Source organism: Clavelina lepadiformis, chromosome 8, assembly GCF_947623445.1.
Source record: "Clavelina lepadiformis chromosome 8, kaClaLepa1.1, whole genome shotgun sequence".
NCBI classification, from domain to species: domain Eukaryota; kingdom Metazoa; phylum Chordata; class Ascidiacea; order Aplousobranchia; family Clavelinidae; genus Clavelina; species Clavelina lepadiformis.
In genome coordinates, this window is record NC_135247.1 from 3,101,260 (window position 1) to 3,124,110 (window position 22,851).

The 22,851-nt window shown below is 34.6% G+C and overlaps 3 protein-coding genes and 4 pseudogenes across 4 annotated transcripts; all 7 read right to left on the reverse strand.

Moving 5' to 3' along the window:
- Positions 1 to 72: 72 nt before the first annotated feature.
- LOC143468268 (UDP-N-acetylhexosamine pyrophosphorylase-like protein 1) lies at positions 73 to 5,922 on the reverse strand. Its single transcript, XM_076965371.1, has 12 exons — positions 5,741 to 5,922; positions 4,943 to 5,083; positions 4,555 to 4,759; positions 4,258 to 4,433; positions 3,858 to 4,030; positions 3,629 to 3,694; positions 3,280 to 3,410; positions 2,919 to 3,056; positions 2,565 to 2,684; positions 2,033 to 2,098; positions 1,109 to 1,178; positions 73 to 948 (listed from the first exon to the last, which is right to left on the reverse strand). Exons 1-12 carry the CDS (start codon positions 5,880 to 5,882, stop codon positions 862 to 864), a joined length of 1,515 nt encoding a protein of 504 aa, XP_076821486.1. The 5' UTR covers positions 5,883 to 5,922; the 3' UTR covers positions 73 to 861.
- Positions 5,923 to 8,252: 2,330 nt separating this feature from the next.
- Positions 8,253 to 11,724, reverse strand: LOC143469770 (palmitoyltransferase ZDHHC12-B-like). The gene is made up of 6 exons (XM_076967582.1): positions 11,050 to 11,724; positions 10,817 to 10,959; positions 10,364 to 10,573; positions 9,791 to 9,957; positions 8,921 to 9,094; positions 8,253 to 8,759 (listed from the first exon to the last, which is right to left on the reverse strand). The coding sequence occupies exons 1-6, from the start codon at positions 11,159 to 11,161 to the stop codon at positions 8,543 to 8,545; spliced, it is 1,023 nt and encodes a 340-aa protein (XP_076823697.1). The 5' UTR covers positions 11,162 to 11,724; the 3' UTR covers positions 8,253 to 8,542.
- LOC143468632 (sialin-like) lies at positions 11,245 to 12,510 on the reverse strand (annotated as a pseudogene).
- A 72-nt stretch (positions 12,511 to 12,582) lies between these two features.
- LOC143469769 (sialin-like) lies at positions 12,583 to 15,334 on the reverse strand. Its single transcript, XM_076967581.1, has one exon. The coding sequence runs from the start codon at positions 15,330 to 15,332 to the stop codon at positions 13,839 to 13,841; it is 1,494 nt and encodes a 497-aa protein (XP_076823696.1). The 5' UTR covers positions 15,333 to 15,334; the 3' UTR covers positions 12,583 to 13,838.
- A 63-nt stretch (positions 15,335 to 15,397) lies between these two features.
- On the reverse strand, positions 15,398 to 19,019 carry LOC143469766 (sialin pseudogene; annotated as a pseudogene).
- A 301-nt stretch (positions 19,020 to 19,320) lies between these two features.
- LOC143469771 (sialin-like) lies at positions 19,321 to 20,188 on the reverse strand (annotated as a pseudogene).
- A 21-nt stretch (positions 20,189 to 20,209) lies between these two features.
- On the reverse strand, positions 20,210 to 22,818 carry LOC143469768 (sialin pseudogene; annotated as a pseudogene). The gene is made up of 2 exons (XR_013119209.1): positions 22,678 to 22,818; positions 20,210 to 22,114 (listed from the first exon to the last, which is right to left on the reverse strand). The product of XR_013119209.1 is annotated as a sialin pseudogene (transcript).
- Positions 22,819 to 22,851: the final 33 nt, after the last annotated feature.

Here is a 22,851-nt window from a genome sequence, read left to right on the forward strand (position 1 = left end):
ATATCATTTACTAATAAATGTCTTAGATAATTTCTGGCGTGGTCACCTGCTATTTCATATCAACAACAAACCTTTCATAAAGCTAGTTTATTGAAGTGCAAAATTAACTCGCAGTAAAGAAAAATTGGACTTACAAAAGGCACTACAACAAAATCAAGTTAGATCAAGTGTATGGTTACAATGGAACACTTTCTGACCTCAAGATATATTGTCTTTGATCTAAATCAGGGTTAAGATAATAGGGGTATAAATAACATAAGTAAAAATCTAAATTTACATAAATAGCAAAGAAAAACACTACAATTCACTGCATCCTATGATTTGGGCTTAAAGTTCAAATGTGATGTGATTGTTGGAAATATATTGAAAAAGCAAGTATACGGGTGTTGTTACACATTACTACATACATTTAATCTTGACATAAATCTACATGACTAATTTGCTTAATCATAACATGGCAATTTGATTTTAAGAATTTTGCCAAAAATTGGTCGACCTTAAACATGAACATGCTGACAAAAAAACAAGGTGAAGTCCCTTACTAACACAGTGGAAAAATTGTCAGTAGAAAAGTATTCGACTTTCAACACCAAACAAATAGAAAGGATGCAGTTTCTACTTCAACTAAGATAAGAATATAAAGCAAAATACTATATATGCATCTGAAATAGAAATTAGCACATATGGATTTTATTAAAGCTATAGGCTATCAGTTCACGGCACAAAAACTATGTCTATTAACTTATAGCGGCAAGCAAAAAATTAAATAGAAAAATTGCACAAAAATAAGCTACTTTCGCCTAAAAGAATTAAATTTGTCTATGTTAAAACAATTTCTAAAATAGTAATAGCGGAGTTGTTTTATGCATTTCCATTTCTGTTGAGCAAGTCTTTGTCAAGGATGACTGGAGATTGAAACTTCACATTATCACAATATTTCGCTAGACCCTGTCAATAAAAACTTCCGTAACAGAAATAGTTGCAGTACACAAAAAGTGAACATAAGCTAACGATCATGTCAGCCAATATTTGCCAATTTAATTGTTTTATGAGCATTTATTTACTGATGCTTTATGGCACAAATAGTAAATACATTTAATCACCGTACCTCCCCATCGTATGATAATAATGGCGATATTTCGCAAACCACTGGATATTCTCCTTCATGACTTTCCACCCTTTATAAAGTGACAATTGACAACGTTAACAAGAATAATTTTAAATTTGACGAAAAACTTTGGATTAATGGGTCTAACCTCCAAGAACAACATCTTGCACCAATAACAAAAAACACATTCAGGACCCGGTACCTACTTTATACCAGTGTATGTTACAAAGGAATATCTACAAAATCATGTATAATACTGTTGCCGCCATGCATCTGCAATATTGTGTTCTTGAGGTATTATAAATATCTAGCGAGGTATTTAAAATTTGCAATGAAGTGAACATAACCAGTAACCAGGATACAGGTCAATTACTACGAAAAAGTTTGACGTCATAATGGTAAAAGCTTAGTACATAGCCGATTGAGCACCAAAAAAGAAATAATGAAAAAAGCATTAAAACCACAGTTTCATAACATAACATAACACTATTGCTCTTGTTAACATGAAAAAAATCAATAAACTTTTGTAATCGCATTGGAATTCCAATTTTTGAGAATCTTTTTAAATAATATGTTCTTGTTCTATCTCATGTTTGCTTATTGATGTTTCATCAGGCTGAAAGTTGGATTGGAATTTTGGACCCATGATTTGTGTGTTGTAGTGTTGTTTTTTTAATTCTAGTCTAGTAGTTGTTTCATTATTATTACTTCCTTTAATATTTGCAAGTTTTCATTATTATCCTGTCACACTTGTGGGTTAAAATTGTGGATTAACTACATTTAGATCGCCATTGTGTAACTGTGAACAGTTTTTAGTTATTCTTAGGTCATTAGTGTGGTTTTAAGTACGTTTTTTTCCTATATTACTGTTGCGCTTTCCAGCCAATAAGTTTAGTAAATACTTTTTAAAAAAGGAAGCCTTACCCAGTCAGCGGAGGGACTTCATTTCCATCGCTATCAACTATAGAGCCACCAGCACTTACAATTCTTCTGCAAAGTTAAAATTAACAAACATTTAGGATGGTTCACGATGCCAAATTACTGTAAACATTAAACATACAATGAATTAACCATAACATAGGTAGGGTCAAAACTGATTTGATAAAACAAACTTTTGTAATCAACGCAACAAAAAAGCAGGAATACAAGAGTTCCTGGTACTGTTGTACTGATTGCAAGATTTTGCCACATTGGCTTGGTGGTACAATGCAAAGGAAACACTGTATGCTAGCTTGTAGGAAGCAATTCAAATGTTATTGAGTTTTAGAAGACTCCCCGGTATGCAGCTGTTGTGAAATAATGTGCGACTAGTCAGCACGTTATTACATAACTTGTGGCTTGACAGCATAACTGCCATTGGCACAGCTTCATGTAAATGATAAAACAAGTATTACTAAACTTCTGTATTGTGAACCATAATAAAATACAGCCGTTTTCCTTATTCTAACCTCATTACCTGTGATGTAATGACGCAAGGGACCATCGAGACTGCAATGGACCACACGATGTTGCACCTTCAGCATTTTTCAATGGAGAAAACTCATCTTCTCTTGGCACTTCGAACACCACAAAGTGCCTGCATTATTGATAAAGGAATTGATAGAATTGCAAATCAATGCTTTTAATTGATTATTATTATATCCATCTCAGGGCACTTTAGTTTAAGATGTCGTAGTGTACTTGTTACTCCTTACAGAAATTGAGTTTTAGGCAAACACTAAGACTCGATTTGTCATAAATTATTATTATCACGCCCATTAAAGAAAATTAGCACGTAACAGGCAAATAGTAAAAACCCAAAGGAGATTACTTTGCATATTGAAAGACATCAAAAACGAATTTCTCCATTTTCATTCCATTTGGAGTGGTTGGTCTGACCACTTCCCCCTTACGATTGACGTGAGGTATTTTCTTCTTGGCAACATGGTGAGGTAATTCTTTATGTGCACTGGAACAAAGTACACAATAGGTTCTACTAATTTTTTGAATGATTTATTATTGTCCTAATCAGATTTGTCAATATTACTAATTGCAGCCATAAATTGGAAACTATATTGCCACAGCTAAACCAATAGGCTTTCTAGAAACGGTACAGCTGATTATGACATCATTTACACAATTTCCTGGTATCCAACTAACTGTTGAAAGCTTGCAATTGACATGACTATTACCTGCAAACATTCTTCAAAAAATCAGTAGAAAAGAAATGATTGCAAATGTTTCCTGCATTGAACATCAACCTCGTTCCAGAGTTATCTTTTTTGCTGGCGGTGGCACTTGAGATTTCACTGTATTCTACAGCCTACACAAAAGCACCTTGATACCACTTGAAAAGTGCACTGTACACAGCAACTCTTTGAACGCTGACAATTAATCATTATCCTGTTTGCTAGAGCAATAAAACGTTTGAAAATTTTTTCATTAGACGTCATTCCACTTTATCTGGTACCAGTTTGTACAAAACTGGCGCTGCAAGTTAATTGTATCATTTACAACCAAAATCAAACGTTTTAATCTAACCTGGCATACACCATCCACCTTGCAAATAACGCCTACTGCTTCGTTGGGTTCAGTTTTCTCAACAACCTGCAGAAAACAAGTAGACAATGGAGTTGTAAAATGCATGCATAAACATCGTACAAACCAATAGGACAAAGAGCAACAGTACTCCATAGGAACAGGAAGGGCATATTCTTGCAAACACATTTCTATACCAAGGTAATGCTAAATGACCGACACCCTTCCATACCTTCGCACCACAGTCAGCTTTCATAAGTCTGCAAAACCCAATAAAAACGGGGTCAGCAGTTTTTGTGAGGATGTTATCAACGCAGTGTACGTGAGTACATTCGATTCCCCGTCGTTCCATATCATCTAATACCTTGCGACGTGTGAGGGCTTTGTACAAGCCTCCATTTCCATCTGGGTATCGGAGTAACCATAAGAAAATAAACAAGCGAAACCTTCAGCGCTTATACAAACACAAAACACAATTGAAAGCTTGATAATGATTTAATAAGTAGAAGAAATTACATTGTAATATGAGTGTGACAATGACTGCTGTTTTAAGTTAAAATAATACTGGTTAACCTTTACAAAACCTTTCTGGCATAAGTATTTTACTACATTATTTTATTGAAAGCTCTTACCAGGCGCACAGGCGATCTTATGCTTGTTTGCAAGAAGGATTTTACCATCAAAATCAATACAGGGTAATGTAAACTGTTCAAAAAACTTGACGTTATTTTCAGATAGACCAAAATAATTGTTGTCTTTGAAATAATCTCGAGTTTGACCCATGGTGGCTTCACTTGTCATGATGTACCTATAAAGAAGGTACTGTATAATTATTTAAGTTTTTTTCATGCCCAAGCTATTACTTTCAAACAAAAATAAAATTCACGACTACTGAAATTTAATAGGGATGGAACAAAAGAAAGCAATACCAAGTTATAATGCCATGTTTTCCCGTTCTTTCGAACGCCAAATCTTGAAGCCTTTTGATTCGTTCTGCCTTGATTTGATAAAGTGATTTGCCGGATGGCAAACCTACATCATACATTCCCTTGGGATAAGGTACACCAAGTCTTGTACCCTGGCCACCAGCCAACACCAAGACAGCCACTTTGCCTTCAGCAATGCATTCCAGGCCTACAACATAATGATACAGAAGAAAATTGGGCACATGGTTTATCAGCGAAGAAAAAAGAAAACAAACTGAAAAGTAAAATGGTTGCAGAAATAAGTAATCCAACTGAAGCAAAAATTGAAATGCCTAGAAAGCTAAAATTTACATACATCTTTAAACAGTGATAACAAGAGAAGTAAATATACCAGCTTTTTCCCACTTCAGTTTATCTTGAGCACTGCCCCTGGCTATGCTGCCAAATTGTTCTGATGGGATTGGTTCCATAAACTTGTCTAGTCGTCCACTTTGCCGACTTTTTGACAGTTCATTTGACCGTTTGCGAATATCTAAGGCAATGATATAAAATAAATTGCTAGAATGTACCCTGATGTGTAACACTTTCCGCAATTTACAAAAATATAAACTAGAAATAAATATAAGAGGGCAGCCACTACTACAAAAGTGGCACTGGCCCATTTTCACGAGACCCTTAAAGGTAGAAGTTAACCACACAACTGGCAAAACTGGATAATCTAATAAGCAAATCAGTTTAGCTCCGGTGAATAATTCATTTTGTTACGGTGGAAGACATTTCTGTGAAGATACTTTTTTTAATTGGTCTGGTAATTTTATGTCCTTGATGCACAAGAAATATACTGTTATTCTTAGCTATTAATGGATAAATTTAGCTATATTTCTTTTTCACAATTCACCATTTTACTGATAGGAAAAAGTAAGAAATAGCAGTTAGCAAAACAATAACGCGATCCTAGCACAGTTACTTCTTTTTTAAAATTAGTGCCATTATTAAAACAGTACCATGCTACATATTAGTTTTGGAACTAATATATTGCCAGCTTTATGCCCATATATAAACTGCAACATATTTACCAACCTCTTTTGAATTCATACAAGTTTAAAAAATCGAGCGTCAACTATATGGCAATAGGCCAGTAAAGAACTGTTGCAGAGTATTGATATATATATTATATATATTTATGAACCTTCAAGATGGCCAAAGTCTACGTTTTTGATGTCGTTTAGCAAATTCTGTTTTTCTTTGGCATCTAAATCATCAAAATGAACTAACAGTTGTTCTTGCTTGTGAAGACGAAGCTCTTCCAGCACATCAGTCATTTCACTCATTATATTATTATTTTTACCTGTACGTCACTTACAATACTTACTAATTATATAAAGGAAATAAAATATATAAAGATTAAAAACAGAGAAAATGGTAAAATCTTACTGTAAGATTCTTTAAAACCCATATCTATTATGCTAGTCAGTCAACAAAACAGTCAGTATTCTGCGAAAAGAGGGATTTTACATATTTGTTTACTATGCCATAAAAAGACATATACATGTAATAGAAATACCTACTGATGCCATGACAGAAAACCAGGAAAACGTAACAACACAATCATATTTATATCATTGCTAAGCGTTTGAGTATATTACGGGTAAGTGGAATTTGCTAGTTAATAAGTAATTTCATAGAAATTTCAACAAACTTGATTACTAGGCAAATACTTCTTCAAATTGACATTAGTCACAGATTCTTTGAAATGAAATTAGTAAGGGTGAAACGCCACTCTCCACCAAACCGTACTCAAGCAAGCAGCTTGATGATAAAGCAAAAAATTTAGCTAAAGTCCACGAATACAACTAAAACAAAAAATGCAACACACGCGTCTGTGCATTATACTGTTTATCAGAAAAATCAATCAAAGTGTAAAATACAACATATCATAAATTCATAATGCAAACGTCAATTGCGAAACTGCTCTAATGACTAAACGCTGTTAAATCTTTTTGTTTGCTGCAGTAATTTAACATAATGAACAATTTAGTAGTGGGCATAACGCAAATAAAACAATTATCCAGAAAACAAGATGATAAAAAACAAAAACTATACAGTCATAATAGAAAAGTGTATATAACCAGTGACGTCAGATTGCCAAGTTTGTAAAGTGCGTGTGCGAATACACACACTGAGTGCCCGCGTCTTTGTTGCATAAAAATCTAGCCTACCTGATACTTTGCACACACTAGGCTATACGAACTTCACAGTCTGGGCGGCTGCGATACTGAAACTCTTCTATTAATACGGTTTTCATTTCTCAAAATGTTTCGGTGTATGGTAACGCCCACTTAGTAAATAAACCAGTCATTATGAGGAAAGAAATCCCACAGACGCAGTGAGCAGAGTGAAATGGCATGTTCAAACTTTAAATCAATATTTTTTACTTTATGACAATAGCGCACTGCAGTAAACTAAGCTTATAAGCTATCTGGTCATTCAAAGCGCTTTAAAATCGCTGGATAAAAAAAATTATAAGCTTTGGGCTAACTTACTCCACTGGACGGCTAGAAGCTAAATGCAAACATTATGCCTAACAATATTGCCTTTGAACTAGGTATATTACTAAAGCAATAAAGATTTAAAGTGCATTTTCGGCTGTGGTCTAAACAGTTAAAAAATTGTTTAAATCAGATTTAATAAAATGAGTAGGCAAAGTAGTAATGTTTACAAATCAGTCATCTGGCTAGTTTGGAAAGGTGCAGCCTATGCGTCTCAGAAGGCTCAAGGTTACTTTTGGGGCTTCCCGCTTCACATTCCTTTCAGGTCTCTGAGCAAATAATACCCAGCGAATGACGTCACTGTGCAAACAAAACACGTGTACAATTCTGTAAAAATAGAAGCCACTGTATATGAAATATTGTATTTGTTCTGATATAGGCTCATTAATCTGCTTTTGATTATTCTTCCATGAATATCAGGCCACTAACAAATTAAACTATCTTGGAAGAATATTTGAACAACTAAACTAGTTGCTTGAATTTAGAACAAAATTGCCTTATTTTATCCTATTCGTATCTGAAATCATATTTCACGCTTGCCTACCTCGCTCAACATAGACAGTGGTTTCACCACTTGCATGCTTTGCCCCCAAACAATAATAATTATAAACATTTCATTGGCAAAATAATTACGTTCTTTAATTAGGCGTTATCGATTAATTTAACCAATGCCATTAAACCAAATTAGATCAGAAAATAGTATCGTGAATCTTTGCTTGACCTAGCAGTAGTTGTTCGTAAGATCCTAAGAACTCAACTGAAAACATAGACTTTGCACGTTGTATGTACTATAGACTATGGTTACATTTATTATACCTACACTCTAAAAGCCTACAACGTGTCTGAAAAAATGGTTTCGGCAACCGCTGTTTTTTCAATTCTTAGTCGGATTAGCTAAAAATGCAAGTTCTGTCAAGTTCATTTCAACACCTGGTTTGTCAGTTGTATACTTACTTTTCTCGGTCCGTAGATAAAGATTCAACTGTAATAACGTTATATTGTGCATTACCGAGGACAATTTATCAAAAGTGGAAAACGGAAACATGAACAATCACAATTCCGTCACATGCACCGTCAGCCTACACGTTTTTTACTACATTTACGTTGCTCACTAATTTTTACACAAAGCAAAATGCAACTAAAGACAATTCATAATATGTTCTACCTGGTTTATTCGTGTAGTTTTAAATGCACAGTAGTTCAAACTAAATGACGACGAAATGCTTCTTTGTGTTTGTGTAAATACAATAGGTATGACTTCAACGAAGCAAAAAGACACAATAAAACTAAAATTAAAACCAAAATTACTAAATCGTATACAGTCATGCACAACAGGATACGCAGCAGCCTATACCTATATACACCGGTATATATAAAACCAAGATCTATACGTTAAAAAAGACCAAAATTGTTTTGTGTGTCATAAGAGGTGTGACTAGGGTTTAGGCATCATCAATTGTAATTTCACAGAATTCCTGTTCATCACTGTCAACACCGCTGTCGTCACATGAGCCATTGGAACCACTAAAACTAGTTGAACTTTTTGAATAAACAACGGTCCAATCATACGGCTTGAAATAACAGAAAAAAGTGAAAATGTTTCTGCAAACACCGAGGTTGAAGGGATTTCCACCTCTTACACCTTTCAAGTATGTTATCCTAATGAAAAAAAAACAAAAAATCTCATATAAATTGAAACAAAAAAATCAAATTTGTATCATAGTTAGTTTTGCATATAGTTTCAATACCGAAATCTTGAAATGTCTAAAACCAGACACGCCATTTTTATATGAAGTAAATGTTAGGAAGCATAAAGATACCTTGTTCTGCTCATTGTTTCCCATGTAGTGTGGTTTTGTAGGATTAAATACGTGTGGATACACACTAGTGACCCAACCACCAAAAAAAGAACGACAATGAAGATGTCAACCAGGACAAGCAGAATGTTGTGTGATACCCAACTGTTGGAATTATCGCCAATTTCGTATCCTGTGCTGTAAATATAATTGGAGATTCACCAAAACACATCTAAATGGTTCTCTATATTAACATAACATAATGGAATGGACATTAATCATATTTCAAGAGGAGCGTAATGTCCACTCATATTTCAAGTGGGTGCATACACCACCAGTATCTATTGTCAAGTAGAGCATGTACAGCATAGGTGCCCAATTCACTTAACTCTTGTATGAAATTTCTGTAAGGTTTTCAAGAGTAAAAATACTTGAACAACTATCGCAAGAATAATCTCACATATATATAAAATTTTTGGAGCTTAGGCTTATTTATTAGTATGATTATTTTTATTTTTTTGTGAACTCTTTTTGACTTAAACCGGGGGCAGAACTTTTATCTATATAAAGGGGTTTCAAGTTTGCTGATTTAATACAAAAAACAAACATTATCAAGTGTTGCATATTTTATAAGTCTTGTTGTTAAAAACACATTCATGACATTAGTTTTCATTTAGTTATTGATATGCATTGTTGTTTGTTTATTGTTGTTGTGTGTATAGCTGTATACCCTTCATTTTTGTAAAATGAAAACAATGCCACTGCATGTTTACTTGGTAGTCACAAATTTGCTGTCAAAACATTTTCAGAAAGGTTTTGAAGAAAAAAGCTCATTTATCTATCACAAACCGTAAACAAATCCAATTTTGTAAATGAGTTTGAAAAATAACCCACATTGAAATATAAAACCCCCAGCCCAGAAGTGCCATCTCGGTAACAAGAAACGTGTAGAACCACTTATGATTTCTCTCGCCAACACAGTTAAAGATCCATGGGCAGTGATGATCAAATCTTCTTACACAGTGCTTACATTCACGGCAGTGCTTAGCACGCATTGGACGCTGTAAAAAGAATACACTTTGTATTGATTTAGGTGGGAGACTGAAAGTAAAATGCTATCCATTGCAATGCATACAAAAAGTATTCTCTCAAGATACAGTATTAGTAAGGGTGACCAGGGTATTCAAATTACACCCATGTTGCACACAATAACAGGGATTGTTGTGAAGTATCCTTTTTCACTGGTTTGACTGTTATTAGTTTTTCATAAAACTGATTAATTATATCATTATCTGTTATCTAATAAAAGTACTTTCTAATTGCTTGAAAGATTACTTTTCTTAATGGTGCACAAGCAGGTGGATTATTAACTTCAAAAGAGTTACTAGTGAGACAATTTGTGTAGACATTCAATAACAAGTGTTTAAAACCATACTGTAGACAACACTAAAATAAGCAATGACATACCTGTAACCCACAAAGGCCACATCTTTCATCTGGTTCCAGGTTAAAGCATTGCACGGGGGAGGTTTTCTTCTCACTATCGCCGCTCAAAATTCTCATTTTTTCGGAGTTGTTACTTTTACTCATATCAATTTTCCAATCATGGAAGTTCATTTTTTTCACCTCATAAATTGAAATGTCCTCATCTTCCTCGTCATCCACAATCAATTTTATCTGAAAAGAGCGAATTTATGCATAAAATCATCTAGCAAAAATGCATGCCCTGAAAAGGATATTCTTATACAAAAATGATACTGCAGAACACATTGTTGCAAGTATTATTCCTCCATGCTGCTGCAGTAATATGGTACAAAAGTATCAAGTTATAGAACAAACCATGACATCTACCTAAAAGCAAATCAGGTAATGATTCCAATCACTAGTTACCAGTACAGCAACATCAAAAATTAAATTAACCTCTTTTACATCCGGATCACCACGCTTGACGTAACCTGGATCCATGAAGGAAACCATGAAATATAATGCAAGTGACATCACTGCAGTGACGATAAAAAGTACTGGTTGGAGGAAGTTTTGTTCATTCAAAGCTTGACGAAGAACTGTGTGTAATGCAATGAAAACAATGACCAAAAACCGATAGATAGGAAACATATTAACTTTGACGTGGTATACTTTCACAGAAGTTGTACCTGTTGGCCGTGTTAAAAGTACCGAAGCAATCCCAACAGTTATGAAAACATGAATCATTCTAGTGCATACTGCTGAGACAAATGTGGACAATTCTTTCTGTTTATCTCCCATTTTGAAGCAGGACAAATTTAGGTAAAAAACTATGGCATTTTTTGTTTTTAAAAATTGCTAACAATGATTATTTTCTGCATGACCTGGTAAAGCAAAATTTATAGTGATAAAATAAGAAACAATTGTGTGACAAATACAAATAATGCTGATAAACATCACATTTATACACCTGATAAAATTTACTATAGTTACAATAACTGAAAAAGTAGACTACATAGTTATATCATCTAGAGTTAAAAGCTAGTAGTATGCATAGATAACTGCAAAATTAAACAAATATTGGAACAGTGAAAAAAACTGATAAACAACAGTTATCTTAACAAGCATCTATTGATACAACCTGGTTGAAATTTCCACCTCAAAAGCAAAAATGTTTGGTTAATCAGCAATTCTGATGACGGCGATCACAAATCAATGCAAAATTTTCTAGTACAAAGAACAGTTAATTGAAATTAAAACAACCTTAATGTTATTAAAAATCACATAAGCATTCAAACAAATTTTGAAAATGATGTATGATGCTTGTTTAATTGTTTCAGTATAGAATATACCAAAATACAGAATAAGCAAAACTCAAAAGAGTTACGAATAAATTTCTAAACAACAATAACAAAACTCCTTATTCTTTCAGTAAATTGCTCTCTTCTTCTTCATCTTCGGAGGGAATTCGATTCCATTCTTGTTCCACACCCGAGGCAAACACAATGTAGAATATTGCACCAAACACATAGACAGCTGCAGCGATGTAAAAAACATACAACCATTGATGCTGACTTGGATTATTTTCTGTGAAAGCACCGACAACAAATGGGGACACAAATCCTGGAATATTACCCCAAGTGTTTGTTTCCACAGTGGGGGCTCAAGCACCCCAAATTGCATGCATTGCTGGAAACGTCACATCTTCCCCAATTCCTTTCAAAACCTATGCAATTATCAGTAATGCAAAACTTGTTCGAGTAGAAATGGGAGTTAAAAGAATCAGCACAGAAGTACACAAAATGCCACCAAATCTGCTTGCCAGATAACCACCTAGACTTTAAGTCACAATGTAACCATAGAAAAATACTCTTAGCACCAGGCTGAGTTGATTGCTGTTGATTTGTTTGGTTGGGACTTGGTGGACATACATCACTGACATTGGCATGGTTTGTTGCGACCAGATAACTGGAGTTGACCATTGACAAAATAGCCATACTCAGGTTTACTCTTAATGCATACACATTGACAAAACCAAAAAAAGCCAAATAACTCAAACCATATCTTGCCGATATCCAGGTTCCGACACCAGGTGGAGGTTTCACAATCTTGACTTCGGGTTCATCACCGCTGGAATCAATCACTTCATGTTAACTTAGCAAAAGTTTCACAGCAAAAAGGAAAGTTCTCTCATTACATACACTGCTAATCAACTGTAGTGCCTAAACAAACAGTATGGTTACAGGCAAGTTATCATTTTTATCTCATGCAGAAAATTTAACTAACTTTTAGTGAAATTACTTCAAAGATTAAATTAATAAATAAAGTAAGCAACTATTATTAATTCCATCAACAAATAGCTGTTGAGCATTTTAACAATATGTTTTCAATTGCAAGACCTGTAGTTACAGTGGAATTTACAATAAACGAAAATGCAATATAATAATGTTCAAAACAATTATCTTTAAAATGAGCACATTCTTATAAAAATACATAGTTGTATACAATATGTTATACAATTATAGCCTACAGGAAACATGGCACTCACACACACTGAAAACATAACACTGTCATGTAACACAGCACTACATGCTTTTTATGCAAAATAAAAACCACTTTATTGTCAAAATTTTATTGCACCACTAACACTAACATAAAAATTGAATTTTTGCATTAAATCTTGATAACATCTGTAAATTAAATTATATAATTATTAGGGCAAGTTTTTGTTGCACTAAAAACGTGAGAAAGTTGCATTTATTTTTAACAAAAGTTGCAGTAAAAAGTTGCATTTATTTAAAAAATACCAACAGTCAATCAACACTGCACTATAAAAACAAGTGTCCTAACTGACAACTAGCACTCTAACCTCATTCAATCAGTCTCAGAATCTTCAATCATTATTGCGCAACAATCGGTGTTGGTGAACTTCTACGGGTTGAACGGGTTGGTGAACTTTTAGCTTGTAAGCCAACTGTTGCGTCATAGATAACATTGAGATGCAGCTAATCCATCACATAGCTCTTTGTTATGCAAATTAAAAGGAATAGAACCATACTAGAAATAGTTTTATAGCATGCTTTTTAAATCACTCCTTTACGTTTTGCGCAATACTTGATAAAAGTTGCAGTAAAAAGTTGCATAAAAAAATGAAAAAAGTTGCAAAAAGTTGCAATATAAAATTCCTACAAACAGCTTAAAACATCATTCTACGTAAATTGTGAGTATTTAGGAAGCTGCCGGAAGCTGTAAAAAAAAGTTGCAAAAGTTGCAAAAACTTGCCCTAATAATTATATATATAATAATCATAAATTATACTAAAAATAGCAAAATGTAACCAGCACAAACTTTTTTGTAATTAAAACAAAAATTATTCCGAAGTTTCCTGGTATCTGATTCTTATCTATACGTTTTTGCAATACACAGACATAAAAGCTTCAATAAAATATTTCTGGTCAACAAATCTGAGAATTTCTTATCATTCTTTCAGTAAATTTCTCTCTTCTTCTTCATCTTCGGAGGGAATTCGATTCCATTCTTGTTCCACACCCGAGGCAAACACAATGTAGAATATTGCACCAAACACATAGACAGCTGCAGCAATGTAAAAAACATACAACCATTGATGCTGACTTGGATTATTTTCTGTGAAAGCACCGACAACAAGTGGGGACACAAATCCTGGAATATTACCCCAAGTGTTTGTAATTCCCATCAAAATCCCAGCAAACCTTGGAGACAAATCAATGTGATTGGGATTGAAACCAGCAAAACTAAAAGCGGAGAATAAAGTAGCTAGACAAATAAATGTCACAGCTAGCACTCTATTGCAGCCTACATAGCCAGCACCAAGGAGAAAACCAGCAGGAAAAACAAAGGCAACTGTATTAAAAACTTTCCTTGTTAGAGTTGTGGTAAGCCATGCTTTTGCTCTAATTTTATCTGCAATGATTCCAGCAAGATTACAAGATATCCAGCTCATCAAATATGGCAAAGCAGCTATAAAGCCATCCTGGGTTATGTCAAATCTGAGAACATCTTTTAAATAAGTTGGCAGACATGTTAGTAGTGTGTAAAAACCCCAGTTGTTACAAAAGTGAGCAACACTTATGGCCCAGAGTGGCTTGCTCATTGCAATTTCTTTCCAAGGAACCTTAAAAGACTTTGCACGTTCCACGTGAGATTCAATATATGATAATTCTTCCTTGGATATCCATTTACATTGACTGGGATAATTTTGAGCTAAAAGAAACCAAATCACACACCAAATGACCCCAATAATTCCAAAGATGTAAAAAGCAGATGGCCAACCTCCCATGACATTCGATGCACAAAGTATACCAGATATAGGCTGAGCTATTACAGTGCCAAGATGCAGACCTGCATATGTTAATGCGGTTAACCGGGTTCTTTCCATAGCAGGGGCCCAAGCACCCCAAATTGCATGCATTGCTGGAAATGTCACGCCTTCCCCAATTCCTTCCAAAATACGAACAACAATCAAAAATGCAAAACTTGTTTGAGCAGCAATGGGGGTTAAAAGCGTCAGTAAGGAGGTGCAAAGAACACCACCACCTAGTAAAAGCTTTCCACCAAATCTGCTTGCCAGATAACCACCAGGAAGTTGAGTCAAAACATAGCCATAGAAAAATGCTCCTAGCACCAAACTCCGTTGATTGCTGTCCCAGTTAAATTCACCACCAGTGTGATTGGCTTGGTTGGAACTAGCTGGACACACATCACTGACATTGGCATGGTTTGTTGGGACCAGATAGCTGGAGTTGACCATTGACAAAATAGCCACACTCAGGTTTACTCTTAATGCATACACATTGACAAAACCAAAAAACGCCAAATAACCCAAACCATATCTTGCTGATATCCAGGTCCCGACACCAGGTGGAGGTTTCACAATCTCCACTTCAACTTTATCATCATTACCAGATTTCAATATTACATCTTCACTTGGCATTGTTTAAAATAACACAACAAGGTTTACAGATGCTCATAACAAACTACGCATATCAGTTATAGTGCCTAAATAAAATGGTACAATAAAATACTATGATAGTCAAGCAAACAAGTTAATCTTTGGCAACAAAATAAAATGATCTTTTTTACTTCATGTGACACTGAGAAAAAATGTTAAAGCAAATTTCGGGACTTACCTTCAGACTAAATCAACTATTTTAGCTTCTGGCTAACACAACAAATATCTAATAGTGTATTAAATGTGGTGTAACGAATGCAACTTATAACAAAATAAGTTTACCCCTAATTGCATCGAAAATATAGCTGAGCAAACATATCAATGACTACACGGTATCAGCATCATGCAAGAAATTTACAAGAGAACAGCAACAACACAACAAAACAGCAGAACACAATAACAATCAACACACAAGGGCATAGTGTAACACTGTGATGTTAACTACATCTAAAACAGGTACGAAAAACGAAAAAGAATTTAAGACCAATAAATCACCATTTATCAAATGGAAAATTTAACTGTAAATTCTGATTTTAAAGTCTTATTTGCTACTAATGGTTCAATTGCAGTGGAAATTGTTGAGGTAGCTGTAAATAAGTTATCGCCTTATTCATTTATTGCAGAAATTTGATAAACCTTTGGCAACAAAACATTAGCTGGTAAAAAAGGTAACTTACCCGCATACTTATTCAAACAGTGTAATAAATCAAACAGTCCTTAAAAATCTATTGGTTAATCGAATTTACAACTGTTAAACTAATTATTAAAAAAATTAGCGTTATAAAAAAGTATGAAACACTGGAAAAACTTATTCAGTTCACAGCACTGGCTGATAATAAACTTGGAAAAAAATTATAAGTTAACACAATTGCACACAATTTTGTGGAATTACCAATGACCTGAAAACTAAAAAGAAATAAAATGCAGATGGAAAAGTAACAAATTTTACGCATAATTATAATTAAAAAATTAAATGTAAAAGTTTAGGAGAAATAATACTTTTCAGAATATATTAACGATACACCACGTAAATAAAAACTTTTAAATTTGCAAAACAATGTACTAACCTTTGGCGTATAACCATCCAATTAAAAAATAGGAAAAATTTCTCATATTGTTGATTAACAAAATGCAACAACTGAACATTGTCACAACAACCGTGTGAGATGCATTTGACATGTTATGAAAAATGTTCAAACATAAACTTTAATGCTAAATTAATAGCGACAAAGTTGGAAAATCTACATAGTCAACAAAGAAGCAGATATTTTATACAGGTAGAAAAAATGCTCATAAAATAATTCAGTTTATTACAAGTAATTCTGAACAAATAAAGCCAAGATTGATTGATAATAATTAACAAATTTAACTGATAGTAAATATCCCATCCAATATAATTAAGATGACATTGATGTTTACATGTTTACAATAGCAATTTTATTGTTTATCTTCGATTAAATCTGTCTCTTCTTCTTCCATCTCCGATAAAAGAACTCTGTTCCATTTTTGTTCCACACCAGAGCCAAGAAGAATATAGCATATCGCACCAAACACATAGATAGCAGCAGCGATGTAAAAAACATACAACCATTGATGCGAACTTGGATTATTTTCTGTCAAAGCACCGACAACAAGTGGAGACACAAATCCTGGAATGGTACCCCAAGTGTTTGTGATACCCATTAAAACCCCTGCAAACTTTGGAGACAAATCTATATGATTTGGCATATATCCAGCATAACTAAAGGCAGTGAAGAAAGTGGCAAAACTTATAAACATCACAGCTAGCACTCTATTGCACCCAATATAGCCAGCTCCGATAAGAAAACCAGCAGGAAAAACAAGTGCCATTGTATTAAACACCTTACGAGTCTGTGTTGTGGTGAGCAGCTGTCTAACTCTGATTTTATCGGCAACAATTCCAGTAATATTGCAAGATATCCAAGCAACCAAATATGGCAAAGAAGCTATAAAGCCATCCTGGGTTATGTCAAATCTGAGAACATCTTTTAAATAAGTTGGGAGACACGTGAGTAGTGTATAATAGCCCCAGTTATAACAAAAGTGAGCAACACTTATGGCCCAAACTGGTTTGCTCAATGCAATTTCTTTCCAAGGAACCTTGAAAGACTTTGCACGTTCCACATGAGATTCAATATATGATAATTCTTCCTTGGATATCCATTTACACTGACTGGGATAATTTTGAGCCAAAAGAAACCAAATTACACACCAAATGACCCCAATAATTCCAAAGATGTAAAAAGCAGATGGCCAACCTCCCATGACATTCGATGCACAAAGTATACCAGATATAGGCTGAGCTATTACAGTGCCAAGATGAACACCAGCGTAGGTAAAGGCCGTCAGTCGACTTCTTTCCATAGTAGGGGCCCAAGCACCCCAAATTGCATGTGTAGCCGGAAATGTCACGCCTTCCCCAATTCCTTCCAAAATACGAACAACAATTAAAAATGCAAAACTTGTTCGAGCAGCAATGGGAGTCAAGAGCGTCAATAAGGAGGTGCAAAGAACACCACCACCTAGTAAAAGCTTTCCACCAAATTTGCTTGCCAGATAACCACCAGGAATTTGAGTCACAATGTAACCATAGAAAAATGCTCCTAGTACTAGACTGCGTTGATTGCTGTCCCAGTTAAATTCACCACCAGTGTGATTTGCTTGGTTGGGGCTAGCTGGACATACATCACTGACGTTGGTCTGATTTTTTGAGACCAGATAGCTGGAGTTGACCATTGACAGAATGGCAACACTCAGGTTTACTCGCATAGTATACACATTAAAGAAACCAAAAAAAGCTAGATAACCCATAAAATATCTTGCTGATATCCAGGTCCCGACACCTGGGGGAATTTTCTCAATCTTTTCTTTGGTGACATTATCTTCACTTCTATTCAATATATCTTCTCTGGGCGAAGCGTCAACAGGAAAATAAGATTTATTACTACTCATCATAAACCTTACAGCTACAGATCAATTGCTGTATTCAAAGAACAATTCAGTCGCTTTATATAAAAAATAAATTTTTGCAAGATTTTTGCATAATGCTACAAAATAATGATATAATAAAATAATAAGAATTGCAAACACATCAATAGTAAGCAGAGATAAGATGTTGTAAAATCTGCACCTGTTGCAACTAAAAACATTGTAATAACTTTTAGGCATAAAAAATGAAATGCTTTAAAAATATATAATGGCTTCTGTTCTTGCAGTTATAATAACGTAGCACATATTATGTTAACACTACCCAACACACCGTTAAAAGCAAATACACAAATAAATAAATGTTGAGTAATGATTAAAGTACTTTACACTGACAAGCACAAGTCACCAATCAGCTTACACTTAGCATGTGGAAATGGGTCATGACAAGAGGAAGCATAGAATGTATTCTATCAGCATGAACGCCGCACTACTGCACATAAACCTGCACACCAATAATTGCACAAAACATTTTTTAAATACAGTAGTATGTATATATATAAATGGTTTGAAATAAAAAAAGTTTGCCAGATGTGTATTAGCAATTATTAAAACGATACATTCAAAGGAAATTTTGAATCATCAATGTATGCAACATAAAGTTAAGCAATTAATACATCATACTTTTACGACAAAATAAGCATAAACCAAATTAGGTTAAAATCTCAATGATGAAAATGAACTATACAACATTTTCTGGCAATGCTACCCTCACAAATAATCATCATAATACAAAAAAAACTAATAGCAAGCACTTTATCGCACCCAATGAAACTAATCCCGATCTTGAAACCAGCTGGAACGACAAACGCAAACGTTGCAAAAACCTTTCTTGTCTGTGTGGTATTTAGCCAACCTTTTGTGATAATTTTATCTGCAACTATTCCAGCAATGTTACTTGAAATGACACCCAACAGATGAGGCGAAAAGGCAATGAACCCATCTTGGGTTATGTCATACATCAGAACATCTTTCAAGTAAGGAGAAAGTTTGAAAGTGTGTAATAGCCCCAATTAGATGAAAAAGAAGCTATGCAAAGTGCCCAGACTTCTTTACTTTGAAACATATATTTCCAGGGTACAGCAAAATGCTTAATTTTTGTGGAAAAGGTCTGAATATGATCTAATTCTGCTTGGCTAATCTAGCGACACTGATGAGGATAATTTTCTCCCAACAAGAACCACAACACAGACCACAGTATCCTAGCAAGACCAAATATGTAAAATACAGAAGGCCATCCGCCCATTATATCTAAAGCACAAAGTAAAGTAGAAATGTAGTGAAATGTCAGAAATGCAAGACGCAAAGAGATGCCATCGAAGATATGGAGGGTGATCAAAAATGCAAAGCTTGTTCGAGCAGCGATAGAAGTCAAAAGGGTCAAGACCGATGCACTTAGTATCCCACCACCAAAAAATTTTTTGCCACCAAATCTACGAGGCAAATACCTGCCATGTAATTGTGTTAATATGTAACCATAGAAAAGTGCACCTAATACAAGGCTACGCTGATCACTGTCCTGAATTAAACTCTTTTCCAGTACGATTTTCTTGGATCTGGCTCGCAGGACAAACATCGGTAAGATTCTTGCTGTCTTCAGGCACCAAGTAACTGGCGTTGACCATGGACAGGATTGCAACGTTGATATCCACTCTAAGTGTATTCATGATCACAAAACCGATAAATCCTAAGTAAGCAAAACAGTAGCGGGCTGACGTCCACAACCTGACTCCTGATGGGACCACAGTTTGAATGGGCTTTGTGACATAATAAACACAATTTTTGCCATGACTTGATGTTTCATTTGATGAATATGAAACATCACTCTTCATTCTTGTGAGGTCCTCATCATGCTAAGAGAAAAAATTATATTTATTTACAATCGTAAAATAGCAATCTGCATAGAAACTTTTCAAAGTAATGCTGTAACTTTTAATACTGAACAGAAGTAAATATATGATAACAATTAACATGAAAAAAATAACATTTGAAATAACAAATGAAAGGAAATTCCAATAAAATCTTAAGAGTAAAAAGATGATTGCAATTAGAAATTACATAAGCAATATTTGTATCACAAAAGGTGCAATAGCTGGGCGAAAATTGCAATATCATACAATAACAGAAATGTCTGAGTATAAGTTTAATATTCACCAAAGTAATATTTCATGATTGAGCAATGTTCTCAACATGAAACAAAACATCAATAAAAGAGTTTTCAAAATGTCATTCATTTAATAGATTTTGATTTCCATCATCATTGTCGGGGACATTATTCCAAGCTTGTTCCTCACCAGACGCAAGAAAGAAAAAGGCAACAGCCCCAACCATATAGACACTCGCAGAAATATAAAACACATATGACCACTGCTGGCGAGAAGGATTATTTTCTGTGAGCAAACCAACCACTGTAGGTGAAAGAAAGCCAGGTATAGTGCCAATCATGTTACCAATACCCACTATAAGCCCAGCAAATCTTGGAGAAAGATCAATAGAGTTAGTACCAAAGCCAGATATACCAAAGACTAAAAAACACAGCGAAAGGCATATAAAACTGATTGCTACTATTCTATTGCACCCAATAAAGCCAGTACCTAAGGTAAAAGCAGCAGGAAAAACAAAAGCAATGATTGTAAATAATTTTCTTGTTTGAGTTGTATTAAGCCAGCCCCTTGTTAAAATATAATCAGCAAGTAGTCCAGATAGGATCATTGATAACCATGCTATAAGGTAAGGCACTGACGCAACGAACCCGTCTTGAGTAATATCATATTTCAAAACGTCTTTCAAATAGCTTGGGAGACATGTGAGCAGGGTGTAGAATCCCCAATTAGAAGAAAAAATAGCCATGTAAATTGCCCATACTTCCTTGCTGAACCAAATTGCTTTCCAAGGAACATGAAAACTTTCATGCAGTTTTACACTTGAGTGAATGTATTTCAACTCAGACTCAGTAACCCATTTACACTCTTGAGGATAACTTGAAGCAAATATAAACCACAAAATGCACCAAAATATTGCAACAATTCCAAAGATGTAAAAAACAGACGGCCAACCACCCAAAATATTAGAAGCACAGAGTACACCAGATATTGGTTGAGCTATAACCGTGCCCAGATGCACTCCAGCATATACCAAAGAAGACAACCTACTTCTTTCCCATGGTGGTGCCCAAACACCAAGCATAGCTTGCATTGCAGGAAATGTAACACCTTCTCCAATGCCCTCCAATATTCGAACAACAATCAGCAACGCAAAACTTGTTTGCGCCGCAATCGGGGTCAACAGAGTTAAAATTGCTGTACACAGAACTCCTCCACCAAATAACATTTTCCCTCCAAACTTGCTGGCAAAATAACCTCCCGGTATTTGTGTGATTAGGTATCCATAGAAAAATGCTCCTAATACAAGACCTTGCTGGTTTTTATCCCAGTTAAAATCTCCATCTGATTTGGCTGTCTTGTTAAAACTTGCAGGGCATTCACTATCCAAATTGGTATGATTATTTGGCAAAACGAAACTGGAATTTACCATTGACAAAATTGCAACACTAAGGTTTACCCTCATTGCATAAATGTTAACAAAACCAAAAAATGCCAAGTACATCAAGCCATAACGTGCTGAAATCCATGTCCCAGCTCCAGTTGGAATTTTTATTAATACTTCATCTTCACAACGAATATTGTTTTCATCCTTGTCTTGGACAATGCAAGAATTCATCTTATCAATGAACGCAACAGCCAATCTCACTATGAAACCTAAAACAATTTCTAATCAACCCTCACATAAAATTGTAGCTAGTGGTAATATTCACATCAAAATTATTTGACACTAACCAATAAATAACGCCATGTCCTATGTACAACATCATTATGCATTGTGCAATCACTGCTACTCAATGAATTGCAACAGTTTTAAATTTCCAAAAAAGTGCTTTGTAGACACTAAGTTAATAATTGAAAGATTGCACATAAACATATATGGGTCAAAGTATTATCACATGTTTGAAAGATGTCAAAAAAGATTAACGTCCAAAGCTTTTATTATGATCAGCTGGATGGTGTGATATTCTTTTGTATAATTCATGATGCTAATGTTTGAGAAACATAACAAACCATGAAACTAATGGTGGATGCAGTATTTACATATGTATCATGTGAAACTTTCTACATTAGCAAGACTTGAATAAGCACAATGCATTGCTTCAAATGCACTCACACAATTTACAGTCATATTCGGTTCATGTTACATGCTTGAATCTAACAACCTCACATACCTCTAACAGTTGATGACCATGCAGCATAATAGAAATTTCGCTTACCTTGAAAACTGGTTGATATTGCTTTGTTATTCTTGACCACTAAAAGATGTATTCAATGATTTGTCAGGAAAGAAATTTATGCTGAATAATACAAAGACATCCTATGGCAACATCATCGCAGCAAGGCAATCATAATGTACTTAAATGTCAAACCAGTGCATAATAGAACCTCAT